Source organism: Gymnodraco acuticeps, unplaced genomic scaffold (genome assembly GCF_902827175.1).
Source record: "Gymnodraco acuticeps unplaced genomic scaffold, fGymAcu1.1, whole genome shotgun sequence".
Taxonomy (NCBI): Eukaryota; Metazoa; Chordata; class Actinopteri; order Perciformes; family Bathydraconidae; genus Gymnodraco; species Gymnodraco acuticeps.
The window spans coordinates 2,076,826-2,091,979 of NW_022989913.1; the positions used below are offsets into that span (position 1 = coordinate 2,076,826).

At 38.9% G+C, this 15,154-nt stretch overlaps 1 protein-coding gene across 4 annotated transcripts in view; it reads left to right on the forward strand.

The window, feature by feature from the left end:
* LOC117542211 (guanine nucleotide exchange factor VAV3-like) overlaps nucleotides 1–15,154 on the forward strand; it is a 50,522-nt gene that overhangs the window by 8,346 nt on the left and 27,022 nt on the right. For 2 of the 4 annotated variants that reach the window (XR_004568396.1, XM_034209765.1), the window contains exons 3-14: nucleotides 4,034–4,092; nucleotides 4,307–4,372; nucleotides 6,089–6,206; nucleotides 6,749–6,841; nucleotides 7,769–7,837; nucleotides 7,923–8,026; nucleotides 8,581–8,680; nucleotides 9,198–9,293; nucleotides 11,754–11,822; nucleotides 12,192–12,278; nucleotides 13,939–14,024; nucleotides 14,129–14,261. Coding sequence is in view for 3 of the 4 variants with exons in the window: in XM_034209765.1 (XP_034065656.1) it covers nucleotides 4,034–4,092; nucleotides 4,307–4,372; nucleotides 6,089–6,206; nucleotides 6,749–6,841; nucleotides 7,769–7,837; nucleotides 7,923–8,026; nucleotides 8,581–8,680; nucleotides 9,198–9,293; nucleotides 11,754–11,822; nucleotides 12,192–12,278; nucleotides 13,939–14,024; nucleotides 14,129–14,261 (1,080 nt within the window). In the remaining variant the exon portion in view is untranslated. The remainder of the gene's footprint in view (nucleotides 1–4,033; nucleotides 4,093–4,306; nucleotides 4,373–6,088; nucleotides 6,207–6,748; nucleotides 6,842–7,768; nucleotides 7,838–7,922; nucleotides 8,027–8,580; nucleotides 8,681–9,197; nucleotides 9,294–11,753; nucleotides 11,823–12,191; nucleotides 12,279–13,938; nucleotides 14,025–14,128; nucleotides 14,262–15,154) is intronic. The other 2 variants (XM_034209766.1, XM_034209767.1) reach the window with 2 other exon arrangements.

Genomic DNA, 15,154 nt, shown 5'->3' on the forward strand with positions numbered 1-15,154 from the left:
TCTCTCTTAATGACTTATATATTCAGCTTTTTCTTGGAAAGTTATCTAATTAGCACTACATTTCTTTAAAAAGCTTTAAAAAATAGTAAATCCTGTGCAGCATCATGAGGGTGTGACATGTGCATCAAAATGAAATTGACACTGAAAGTAACAAAAGTCTTTCTTTTGCAAAAATAGTCAAAAGTAATTTGTTTTTTTTCTCTCAATACATAATGCTGTTAAAGCAAAGGCGAATAGGTATTCTAATGCTGATCATGTTCTTGTAGAATCAACTGACTGAAATAAATCACCAGAGTGTTTCTCACTATCTAGTTGTGAATAAGTTATACAAATCTAAATAATAATGAACACCCTATTTGAAACAATCCAACCAGACAGAAACATATTTGCTTTGTAGAAAGAAGAAATGTTTTACTGCTGTAAATAACTTGTGAAGATGCAGAGGTCTTTTGTGGTTTGGCAGCTTGACTCATACACTACAGACACGACTCTTTGAATTCATCAGCACACCTGGGCTTAGCCAAAGCCACACAACGTACACTTCACACAGGAAGAGGAGACACACTGCAGATAGACTGGCGGGCAAAACCAACATCATCAACTATGCCTTACCATGCATGCAATTCAAAGAGTGTCATTTGCAGCATTATCAATCAATCAATGTTTATTTATATAGCCCAATATCACAAATGTTACATTTGTCTCAGTGGACTTCACAGTTTGTACAGAATATCAGTATGACAATACGACACCCTCTGTCCTTAGACCCTCACATCGTACAAGGAAAAACCTGCAGAGAAAACCCACAGTTTTAAAGGGAAAAATGGGAGAAACCTCAGGGAGAGCAACAGAGGAGGAGCAATAGATGCCGTGTGTACATTTAAGAGATAATACATTTACAACATAGGTAGTCCAAATGTTAGGAAATGCATGTGTCTATAATAAGAAGATTAATCAATCAAAACTTCTTCATTCCGAGAAGCATGAGATTATAATTGATTTCTAAGGACTTCTATGACCCTTATCAAACACACATTTCCTTTCACTATTTCTCCTAAAGCATATATTTACTGCACTGTTGGAACTGTCAAAACTGAGTATCTGATTGTATTACATTTATTCTTAAAAGCCCCGATAAAGGAACACATTTGGCACCTATTCAATTCAGTTTGCAGTCTCCAGAAGACATAAATGTGTTGCTAATGTACTTGCAATGACTGTATGTTTTTGAGGGGTTTAAGGTAGCTTATGCAGAAATAATGGCAAGTGTCTATCACATGTGAAAGAGTGACTTTTTCACACACACACACACACACACACACACACACACACACACACACACACACACACACACACACACACACACACACACACACACACACACACACACACACACACACACACACACACACAGTTTAAATCAACTGTTTTTATTTTATTTACCCAAAAGTCCAAAGAAAACATCATAAATCAATAATTTCTATATAGGCCAATAAAAGAGGTCAACAGAAAATACCTCAAAGAACCATGGCATCAAGTTAACAGGTGTTAACTCAACAAACTGACCTGCTTCAATGAAAAACCAAGGAACCTAGTGGCTTGGCCAAACCAAGTTGAAACCCAGGGATAATTTATAGTAACAGAATACACAAAGGACACAAATCCCCCCTTTGACATGGAAGCAGGTGGTTTGTCCCAATCTGTCCCAATTGGTCCCTTGCAGTATTTATGAGTCCTCAGCGCTCGGCCACGCCCTTTGCTGAACCAGGAAGTAACCTCCCCCAAAGGACATGGTAACTCAAGAGACAAAGAAAGTAATTGATACAAACAAATACTTGTGTTAGCTGTGCTAAAATGTTTGAAGTAATGTCAGATTACAATCAAATAAAGAGTTTACCATTTAAAGCAAATGTGTGGTGTTAATTGGCATGTTTTATTGCAGCTGCACTGAAGCAAAACTACTGAAGGTGAGGGTGCAGTGTAGTTGGTTTACCCTGTGTGGCTGTGGCCAACACACACACACACTTTTTGATTATTTATTTTTTTCCGGTTTCCCCTCGTGTGTTATGTAGCTTTTTATGCATGTAAACGGTCTGCAAAGTCACAAACCCTCAAAGTACACCCTGTAGCGAGTAAAACTCAACACAGAAAATACTTGTCTATGCTGCCCCAGAACGCCTCGTTGGAGATTTCTCTTTTTCTTCCTGGGTACAGTGACGTGCCCATACCCAAATGGACCCAATGGACCAATCCGCGGAGCCGTTACGTTAAGTCCGTGGATTGGTGCAATTGGACCAATCCACGGACTTCCTCACACACTCACACTCAATCTTTTCTCAGCTACAGCTCCGCCGATTTCTCCTCCCTGAGACGGCAGGAACGCGGCGAGGCTGTGAGTCGGTGTGTGAGCACACACACAAACTCCCAGCCAGGCTGCGGGTGTGTGTGCTCGGGCTGGGTTTCGCTGTGTCTCGCAGACGGCCACTGGGCTCATAGGGAAGGGGGGGCAGGAGCTCCAACAAGCCGTTTAGGACAGAGAGTGAATACACATACTATACAGAGATGCTGTATGAGAAACCAATGTGAGTTTGGAAAATTGCACAATATAAATCTATTCTAGTACATTACATTACATTACATTGCATTTAGCTGACGCTTTTATCCAAAGCGACTTACAATAAGTACATTCGACCAGGAAGACACAACCTTGAAGAAAACAGAATCATATAAGTACATCAGGTTTCATAGAGCCAAACATTTCAAGTGCTACTCAACTGGCTTTAGATAAGCCAGTCCTTTATTAGTATAAAAGTGCTTCGTTAATAGTTCTAACGCTCGAAGTGGAGTCGAAAGAGATGAGTTTTCAGTTTGCGCCGGAAGATGTGCAAGCTATCTGCCGTCCTGATGTCAATGGGGAGCTCATTCCACCATCTTGGAGCCAGGACAGCAAACCCACGTGTTTTCGCCGATGGGAACTTGGGTCCCCCTCGCAGCGAGGGCGCAACGAGTCGTTTGGCTGATGCAGAGCGTAGTGCACGCGCTGGGGTGTACGGTTTAACCATGTCCTGGATGTAGGAAGGGCCAGATCCATTCGCAGCATGGTAAGCAAGTACCAGTGTCTTGAAGTGGATTCTAGCAGTTACCGGAAGCCAGTGAAGGGAGCGGAGGAGCGGAGTGGTGTGGGAGAATTTAGGAAGGTTGAAAACCAGACGAGCCGCTGCATTCTGGATGAGCTGCAGAGGTCGGATGGCACATGCAGGTAGACCAGCCAGGAGGGAGTTGCAGTAGTCTAGGCGTGAGATGACGAGAGCCTGGACCAGAACCTGAGTCGCTTTCTGAGTCAGCTGGGGACGTATCTTCCTGATGTTGTAAAGCGTGTATCTGCAGCAACGAGTTGTAGCAGCGATGTTTGCAGTGAAGGACAGGTTGTTATCTAGGGTCACACCCAGATTCCTTGCAGTCTGAGTCGGGGAAACAACTGAGGTGCCGATGTTGATTGTCAGGTCAAGAGTTGGACAATCTTTTCCCGGAAGGAAGAGCAGCTCAGTCTTGTCAAGGTTGAGCTTGAGGTGGTGAGCAGACATCCACTGAGAGATGTCAGCTAGACAAGCAGAGATGCGTGCGACGACCTGGGTCTCTGAGCGGGGAAAGGACAGAATTAATTGGGTGTCGTCAGCGTAGCAGTGGTAAGAAAAACCATGCGGGCTAATGACTGATCCGAGCGAGTTTGTGTACAGGGAGAAGAGGAGGGGACCAATAACAGAGCCCTGAGGGACCCCCGTAGTTAATTGACAAGGGTCGGACTCAGACCCTCTCCAGTAGACCTCAACAATGGAAATATGATCAGTAGAAATGGTCATGACATGGGACCTTTAAATAACGTTTTTGACAAACAGAATGTACATAATTTGCGATCTGACATTTAAGAAAAAAACACAAACAATGGCTTGCACAATAACTTCAAAGTCGAGCAATGCAGTAATGATGCCAGCTAGAAAAGAATATATGAATTAACACACCTCTTTTTCACCAGGTGATGGACACTTTATCCAAGCTCTCCTACACAGCAACTGTACAACAAGGAGGATTCAAGTAAGTCAACAAAAAATAAAACAAAAACAACTTGGATCTTAATAGACATTTCATAAAGTTATCCATGATTAAAAAAAAAGAAGTGTTGGAGTACCTAAACCTTCACGAATGTATGCATTTTATCTGCTGTACACAACCAACCCTCTTTTATTATATTTTCCGTATAGTGATTTTATTCTGGTAACTGCTCACACTGCTTTGCTGTCATTTCCAGGCCATTTCCAACTGAGGAGAGCCTGAGAGACGAGGACATTTACAATAATCTGGAAGACTTGATTGAGTATGTATGAGGCTCCTCTCTGCGGGGCCATTACTGCTGTTGATAGAATGTGATTATTTCGCTCTGCTCATCATCCTCGCTCTCCGGGGGTCCGGACTCCCACGTGTGTTGGTAAAAGGTTTGGCTCCGTTTCTCTGTTACTGTCAGAGGGAACGAATGAGTAATCATGCATGTTTTTGCTGAGCGTCTGCAAAACAACCCACATCAAGGTCCTGGAAGTGTGCTGTATTTAGCTATTGATGGATAAGAGACAAATAATATAAATGAAATATGTAGGCTACAGAACAAATACAATATGTTTTATTCAATGTGACATTAGAGTATATGTTTGCTTTGTATAGTGCAGTATGCCTTTCTAAAGCATTTACTTCTCTTATACGTGCAGTCATTAGTAGTTATTGATGAGTTAATGAAAATGAGAAACAGAAAAGCACAAGTCCTTATCTATTTTCGCATTAACATAATGTTTTGTAATGATATACAAAAAGAATGTAAATGCTTTATAGTGATTTGTTTATATGTGTAATTTAGGGCTGTCAAGTTAACGCGTTAATAATGCGTTAACGCAATTTTTTTTTAACGCCACTAATTATTTTAACGCGATTAATGCATGTGTATTTTTTTTCCTCGGCCGCCCCGTAGTTTCAGAGCGCATTGAGTTTAAAATACCATCTACAAGCTGATGCTGACAGCCCCGCTCCTGCCGCCCGCTTGTGGCAGACCACACTTCCACGCTCACCGGCAGGCACCGACTGGCTGTTGGGAGGACCGGGAGGGTGTGTGGCTCGAGCGAGCGAGAGAGAGACCTTACGTGCATTGTTGTTGTTAGCATCTGGTGCTAGCTAGCTGCGCTAATGGATAGGAGCTGTTTAAATGAAAACAGAGGAGCGACATTTCGCCACAACTGCGCCGAGCACTTGACTTTATGCAGGAAGCCAGACAGTGGGACATTGTACGAAAAGTCAGCACACTCAGCACGGATAGTGCGCAACATGATTGCAGCGTCCAGGCAGCTCCCGTTCGAGCATATGCCTTGAGTTGCACATAGCGCCAACGATCCATCTAACACACACACACACACACACACACACACACACACACACACACACACACACACACACACACACACACACACACACACACACACACACACACACACACACACACACACACACACACACACACACACACACACACACACACACACACACACACACACACACACACACACACCACACACACCACACACACACACACACACACACACACACACACACACGTATTGTATGAGAGGTTCCAGGTTGAATTGAGGCGAATATTTGTAATGTTCAGAGGTTGTTAATATTCATGAGAATATTTGTCATTGTTCAAATGATAATAAACATTAGCATAAAGCATATTTGTCCACTCATATGTTGATAAGAGTATTAAAAACTTGAAAAATATTCCTCTAAGGTACATTTAGAACAGATCAAAAATGTGCGATTAATTTGCGATTAATCGCAATTCAATATTTTAATCGACTGACAGCCCTAATGTGTATATTTCTTACTGTTAAATTGCATTTAATACACTGTTTTCATTAACCACAAACTGTTACCTTACACTAAGCAGGAAGTTATTTACGACTGATAATCAACACATTATAACTGTGTGTATTTGTGTGTGTGTCTGTCTGTCTGTATGTGTGTGTGTGTGTGTGTGTGTGTGTAATAGTGAGAATGAGATTGAAAACGATGACGACTTGTATGCAGCGGTGTACGGGCTGGAGGAAGACAACGCAGGGGGGGAGATCTATGAAGACCTTATGAGGACTGAGCAGCATGCCCCATTGGTACACACACACACACACAGAGCGATAGAGACACACACTTTGGGAAAGGGGTACCAATACTTTAATGTAATGACCTTACAAGTAAAAGTACTGAATTCAACATGTTGTATGAGTACACAAGTATTATGTTGTATTATTATTAATTAATATTATAAAAAGACATGTAAGCAGAATTCTAATATTGTAGCAAGTTACATAGTCACCTAACTGTTAGGTAGATTCATCTAAAACAATATTTATAATTAACATGTCAGACTAATTTCCCTCTTAACTTTCATCAATAATTCACAGTTGGTTAAGTATGAAAGACCATATCACTGAAAATAATTGAACTATCTTCACCAACAGAACCAAACTAGGACAATATGTACTACAAATACAAAGCATAAGACCCTCCATCTATCCATCGTCCTCCATCTATTTATTTTTAGTATTCTGAGTGCATATTCTGCATAAACTAGCACACATTAGTGTACGAGATATAACCAAATGTAAAGATAGTCATGTTTAAGCATCACTTTCTAAGGTGTGCGTCTTTCCAGAAGCAGGCGGAGGTGGATGTCCGGAGCTGCTGCCTCACAGAGATCAAACAGACAGAGGAGAAATACACCGAGACCCTGGAGTCCATCGAGAAGGTACAAAAACATCCAGCTGTTCTATAGTGCAATGAGATCATAAACAATATGCTTTTCTTTGTGTAAAATCACAAATTGGGTGTAGACGAGTATTGAAATGTGATCAATGGACAAAGTAGAGAAATGTCACAGAGAAATTCTTCACCATCAAGGGGGGAATACACGTTTCGCAATTACGCCACATCAAGGTGGAACGCTCTTCCCACAACTGTAAAGGAAAGTAAAACTATACTTACCTTCAAAACCTCTCTTAAAGAGCACCTTCGGGGGAGAGCATTGCAAAACTGGCCCTGGTAATGGTACAAATCTCAACCTGTCGTTCAATGGACAGCTTCCCCCCCCCCATCTATGTATATACTCGCATTTTAGACTCTGTTACTAACTGTATATCTGTAGACTTGGTATGTCTTAAATGTCCGGTTAGGATGTATTAGAACGAAATCTAAAATGAAAATTGTAAATAAGCCATCTGTATGTCAAATATGTCTTATATGTCTTAAATGACATGATGAATTGGAAATGGGGGACCCTGATGTAAACAAGATGAAAGTCTTTCTCTGGTCTGCATCCCCTTAACAATTGTATGTTTTGAGCTGTACTGTACTGTACCCAATATACAAGCTGTTAATAAACTTTTTAATCAATCAATCAATCAAACCTTCTTGAAGTCTGTGGACAAATAATATATTTAGGCTTTTTTTATTTTTAAATGTCATTTAAAAGGGGAATTTCAAGAACATTTGCCCTTTATCTGACGTCCAATGTGATGTATTTGATTAGTTTCAGTATGTGTGACCCCTAGCTGTTATTATTATTTAAAATGACCTTTAATATTGGTTATTGACTCCAGTGAAATAATGACTAAGTGAAATAATCTGAGGAGGAGATGGAGGTTTCACTCAGGATATAAATTATTTCTTTCCGCAGTATTTCCTGAATCCTCTGAGGACATTCTTCTCTGCGGCTGAAATTGACAAAGTTTTTGTCAACATAACGGTAAGTGCCACAAGTTTCCCTCCTTGTTAAATGACGTGGACATATTATTTTAATTTCCAGATAAACAGGATGTCTTCTTTCTCAGGACCTGGTTAAAGTTCACAAGAGCCTGATGGTCGACGTGCAGGACTCCATCTTAAACAAAAATGCTTTAAACCTCTACCAGATATTCATTAGCTACAAAGAAAGGTATTTATAACATCCCATCAAATGTATTGTTGTGTTGCGAGGACCGTATTTGAGTTATAACTGCAGTGGCACCTCACATCATTTCCTTTTTTGTTTTTGTTTTTGAGTTATATTTAATTGGCTTTATATTTAAAGAGGGTTCATTTTAGGTTCGGTTGATCACTGTTATTTCCCTTGCAATGAACTTTTAATAGAGAAACATTGCCAAACACACTTCCTTTAAATCAGACCTTTTGAATTGAATGCAGGATGTTTGTAAATATTTACATTTTAATTATGTATCAAGCATCTACGTGTTGAGTTCAGATTTTACGCAGTGTTCTATTTAGGGACAAAACAGGTGCAAGTTCACATTTAAGAGGAAGGATTACTTTCTTATGCACTGATGTAATGTTAACGTTATACCATCTTTGTCACAAGCAACATGAACGCAACATATTCATGTTACACTTATCTAATTTTTAGTTAGCACTGTATCACTAACTGGCCTCTGCACACACTCACAGTCCATTTCCCTTTCTAATCCCCCTTCATCCCGTCTTTGCTCTGAATAGACTGCTCATTTATGGGATGTACTGCAGTCGGGTGGAGATTGCCATTGCGGTTTTAGACATCATTTGCAAAGAGAAAGAGGATGTTCGCTTGAAGCTGGAGGTGAGATACCTGAATCACACACACACTTTCACACACTTGCACGCACACATCTCTCACAGATACAGTTTTTCCAGCGACCCCTAGTGTTCATCTTGTACACTACACATACATTGACTTTATTGATTGTTGTCTCAGCTTTAAAACATTTGAAAAACTATATAATACTAGTAACAATGAATTACAATTGCTGACTTTGATATCTTTGAAATAAAATTAAATATAGGATACTTTGTAATATATGTGTAAAATATATGTAATTTCTTTGAAAACTCTGAACTTGTAGCACGCCCTTTTAAACCAAATAGGATACACAGATATTTCATACCAGATTTTACAATTTGGTTTGTGACGAGTTAAAGCCCTTAACAGCAACAGATACATGTAAGCTATGGTTAACACACAGTTGTGTCTCTTGGTTGATCAGTCCGTGTGAAAAGTCTCAACAACACCAACGTCTTCTGTATAATGATGAATGTAGCTTGTGCTGTTACAAATAAGTGTTTTGTATTTGTTGCAGGAGTGCTCAAAGAGGGCCAACAATGGGAAGTTTACACTGAGAGATCTGCTGGTGGTCCCGATGCAGAGAGTCCTCAAGTACCATCTGCTACTTCAGGTAGGCAGTCTATCTTACTATATTTGTATTACAGTGTTCTTAATATAGTTCGCTATCTGTGTACTTTAAAAAAAAATTGTTTTATATTTTATGTATGCACCATGACATCAAGTCAAATTCCTCGTACGTGTGAACCTACCTGGCAATAAACCCGTTTCTGATTTAAAACAAGTGACAAAACGACTTTGTGAGAGTGTGTGAAGATTATTCATTACATGACATTACATTACATTGCATTTAGCTGACACTTTTATCATCAGGTTTCATAGAGCCAAAACATTTCAAGTGCTACTCAACTGGCTTTAGATAAGCCAGTCCTTTATTAGTATATAAGTGCTTTGTTAGCAATTCTTTGTTAGTAATTCTATCGCTCGAAGTGGAGTCGAAAGAGATGAGTTTTCAGTCTGCGCCGGAAGATGTGTAAGCTATCTGCTGTCCTGATTTCAATGGGGAACTCATTCCACCATTTTGGGGTCAGGATAGCAAACCCACGTGTTTTTGCTGATGGGAACTTGGGCCCCCCTCGCAGTGCGAGCCGTTTTTTTAATTCTAGAGATCAGCCTCTCATGGTATGGAAAAGTGTGCTTATCACTCCCGGTCTCTCTCCTGTCCCCTGACTTAGATTTGTTTGGTCATCTTTGAATGCATTTGCTGAATCTTGAGTGGAAGTAAAATTACAAAGTAAAAAATTAAGGTGTATAAGGTTTTTGATTTAAAACTCCATTGTAACCTTTTAGGCGTACAGCTTTAACCCAAGCCACCCACATAGAAGTTATTTTGATGTGAAAAACATTGCCCAGGTTTTACTTGGTAAAGTGATATTTCCTTCTCTGAGGATATCAAACACTGCCAATTTTAACAAGGGGGGTTTTGTCAATTTCAGTTGATTCAACTTGTGGGCCTATTAAGTGCTTCTTTCAGTAGAAAAGTGACCACTTGAGGGCGACATTCTCCACAACTTAGCTTCTCCCTGTACAGAATCTCAGATTCACAAAAACCCTATCTATTTTGACAATTCATTTAAGTGTTGTATTTACTCTTTGTATTTCACATCCCTTAAACATTGGTGCAGTTAATGAATAAAGTATCATCATTTCCACCTGAGTTCAATATATTTCAGTCAACAGATTCTCCTTTTTAAGGGGAAGATCATTTATTCTAGGGGAGTCTTTCACCTGAGTGTAAAATGGATATACGCGTGGAACTATAATTATATTCTACATGGTTATATCTATGTGTTGCAGTGTGGTTACACTCTTGCTTCCTGTAGACACGTAGCCTTTCAAAATCCCCCCAATTTCACTGATAACTGTGTGACACCGTCCGCCCTGGTTAGTATGATCAGAGGTCAGACTGCAGCTGGCAGGAGAGATGAGGACAATAACTAGAGAGCTGTTTTAAATGGTTTTGGAGGGTAAAGGCCACCGTAGTAAATAGTGGTCAGGCCCCCTGAGGAGAGACTTTGGGAAGTGGGTAAAAATACAGAAGTGGGAGTGGTGAAATGAATGGAAAAGTAGACACAGCTCAGCAAGGCAACGTCACTGTAGCATTGCGAAGGAATACTTAATATTATACGATTTTTAATAAAGGGCCAAGATACCTAAAGATTGCACACACCTTTTATATTCGATATTATATATATATTATATAATGTACATGTTGGTGTAATTTGATTATTATTCTCCTGAGATTTCATGGTGACATATTTGAAGGTAATGGCAGAATAATGTTGTCATTATGTGGTTATTATGCAAATATAATAATGTATATATATATTATATTCCTGCCTGGCAATAAAATGGCATTTGACAGTCTTTTTATAAAGCTGTGGAGCTTCAAGAATTCATATATATATATTTTGTTTATTACCTGAAGAAAAACAGGTCCTAATTATGTGTCTCAATTTCCTGATTATTTGACATTAATAATTTGACTTCTACAGCACGTGCCAATCTCTGCCTCACATTCATTTTCTACATGCAAATAAGATTAATTAAATGTACAATAACTGAGCTGCCTTCTGAGAACCAATGGCGATTTTATGTTTGAAAAAATGCAGTTTACATATTGTTTACCTACCAACACAAGTGTTTTACAATGAAATAATGAACGATTCAATTATTTTAATGTTATTGCTGGTTGAGGTAAAGACAATTCTATCTACTAATCCCATATTTTGCAAGTTAAATCTCAACATTCAAAGTGATTACTGAATATACTGTTTCCCTCCCCCATTTGATATCATTAATTGGATCCAATTTGTCAATCTTTACCTAAAAACTCCCCATTTGCCATCAAAAAAGATACATTTAAGGAAATTGCCTTCCAATTATAGAGCAAAACACCAGTTTATTTGCTAAGAAGATGACATTGTGACATTTAAATAACCTGTGCTGAATGTGTGTGTGAGTTTGGTGTGTGAACAGTACCCATCCTTTCCTTTCTGTCTTGCTCTAACAGGAGCTAGTCAAACACACTCACGACGCTGCTGACAAGAGCAACTTGAAGATTGCACTTGATGCCATGAAAGTAAGTGCAGTGCTCAATATTAATGGTCCCTCATCTTTGTATTTCAAGCTTTTTACCAAGAGCAGGCTGATTCAGACTGTCTCGAAAATCATACGTTTCTCCGCTGCAAATGGCTGTGATTTCAAAAAGCAAAAATATAAAACGTTTTTTATCCTGTGGGGAACCAGAGCCTGACAGGCAGCTGATTTAAGGACAAAACAAACAGGAAATGCATAGCTTTAGAAAACTTGAAGGCTTGGAGCATACAAATGATATTTACATGGAATCTTAACTCAGATCACAGAAGCAAGAAAATACCCGACACAACGTTTTTCATTTCCCCCAGACTATATTAACTATAGGAAATGTGTTTGTGTTTGTGTCTCTCAGGACCTGGCTCAGTTTGTCAACGAGGTGAAGAGAGACAATGAGACTATAAGAGAGATCGACCAGTACCAGCGGTCTATTGAAAACCTGGTAAATCAAATCGATGTCTATATCCATTAGCAGCAGTCTGTGTACTCTTATAAAAGTGAGAAACATCAGAAGGTCGCAGACACCTTTCTGAGTCAAGTTTCCAAACATGGTCATTCAATAGCACACCCTGAAATAATTCATCAGTGTTACAGGATACAACTGCTCTTACTCAAGACTAAAAGGGTTAATGCTGGTAAACATACTTTACTTGCTTTCCCTGGATTAATCTAATTTTTGTTAATGTCGGCCACTATATATATATATATATATATACGTCAATTTTTTAAATTATTCTTTCCATTTTCATCCCTTTCCATTTGAACATGACATTTAATTCATTTAAATTAACAATTTTCATAATGTTTAAATGTTTCAAACCAAAAAAAAGGAGAAAGAATGCTTAATATTTCCTGTCTCCAACTTTTCACGTGAGAATTTGTTTATTTTGTTTATCGTGATAAAAAAAAAAACATATATTTATGTCAGTATATTTATGTTGACATTTTAATTCGTCACCTTAGGCACTGGGGAATTGCATTTTCTGACATTTTCTGAAAACAAATTGAAAACAATTGTGAATCACAGCCTTAAACCAGTTAAAGGTCTGAGTTATTAGTTATTATTGTCATTACATTATCAAATTAAACAGCTGTTATATTTCAATAAGGGACATATGATACAGTAAAGCCCCTCAGGGATATCACCTTTATGTAAGGTGTAATATATGGAATCAAATCAAATCAAGTTTTTATTTACATAGCACATTTATAAACGATTTATGGTCGAGCCAAAGTGCTGTACATATAATAAAAATAGCCTACAGTAGAGACACTTTACAGCAAATACAACAGCACAGATTGTTCAGAATATCAGTATGGGAAAACGACACCCTCTGTCCTTAGACCCTCACATCGTACAAGGAAAAACTTCCAGAGAAAACCCACAGTTTAAAGGGAAAATGGGAGAAACCTCAGGGAGAGCAACAGAGGAGGGATCCCTCTCCCAGGATCGACAGACGTGCAATAGATGCCGTGTGTAAATCGAAGAGATAATACATTTGACAGCATATAGACCGAATGTTAGGAAATGCATGTGTCTGTGATAAGAAGATGAATCCACGAGTACATATGGAAAAATATGCTATCACGAACAGGGGTAGTAAGAAAGTGGAAAAGGACGATATATGGTGGTGAAGAAAGAATTCAGTTGATAGAAAGAGTAGAAAGTTGTACAAAAGTGTAACCAGCAGCATCACTCAGTTGTCAGGTTAAGTTCACCTTATCTTGTCTTGATTGAACAAAAATGGTGGAATGAGTGAATGTCATGGCAGAATGTATCAAGAGTCTGCTCGGACTGATCTGCTGATTGTGACATACCTCACATGATGTTTCACTGGGAACACAATATAGATACATTTGGATTATAGAAAAGAAACAATGATGTGGTATTGGTGGTGGATATCTGGGTTATTTAAAAAGTAACTGAGATACACTGATTGTGCAAAAGATGGTTAATGCTGGAAATGTTTCCCTAGTGACACATTTGAACTTTTGCCTATGATGGGTTACTTTCGTATGCATTCACTTGGAATACCTTTGTCCTGTATTATCTATGCATATTTTATATATTTTTAAATCCTGTTTTATTTGATTATTTTTAGAATCATCCTCTAATCAACTTTGGTCGCCCGAAAGGTGACGGAGAAGTGCGCATGGTCTCCAGTGTGGACAAGAGGAAACAGGACAGGTTGTTCTGTTTCACCTTCTTCATCCTGAAAAAGAAATTAGGACACACATTCAACACACAAGAAATGTCTGATGAAGATAAATAACATTCTGTCTTATTTACAGACACATCTTCCTATTTGACGTGGCCGTCATTGTTTGCAAGAGAAGAGGAGACAACTATGAGATGAAGGAAATCCTCGACCTCAACTATTTTAAGATCACAAACAACCCCACCACGGACAGAGAGAGTAAAAAGGTCAGTTGAGCGTGAAAACACAATATACCGCACATGTACACATAATGCGCTTGTATATGAGTATTTGTGCACTTCACGTTGCATTGAATATTGGATGAATGGGTTTAATATGGTCCCTCTTGTTTTGATTATATTAAGGTCTACATCAGTAAACCACTCTATGGAAATGTTACGGTTCAACCTCTGTCCGCCATCTAGATTTGATAACTTAAACTAGAAGGGCACTTGGAGAGAGCAGACCTCCACCAAGGCCGTTTCCATGAGTGAAACATAATTTGTTTATCCACCCTGTGACTCTCCAAAACTTGAGGGCTTCTCCTACATCAGGGGTGTCCAAACTTTTTTCACGAGGGCCACATACAGAAAGATATTCGAAGGGCTGGGCCACTCACTAGAGGTGAGGTGTATTGCCTCACAAGTGAAGTTATAAGTTAGCAACATCTAAGTAAATTATCCTTGATACAACAGCCTACATCACAGCTTTCCATAGGGTTTCATTTATTGTGTTAGCAGCTCATTCCTTGAAACAGAAGCCTTAGATTGTTTATCATAGGAATATAATAGGAAGGGTATATTTCCAGGTTGTTATGTAAATAAGTTATTGGATGTTTTTCTTATCAACTTAGATTTACTTGACTGAAAGTGGGTTTATTAACACATGACTACTACTGTGTGATATATGTTTACTGATGTATTTAAGAAGTACAAGACAAGAGAAGCTCAATTTTCATTTGGGGGCTGCATCCCATTATACTTTTTGAATTTGCTGAGGGCCGATTCAAAAAGTTTGGACATCCCTGTTCTACATGAAAACATGGCTGGTAATTTTTCTGTAATCCAGCTTTAAAAAACTGAACCAAAACCATAACGTGAGAGATGTTGGATGCCATGTA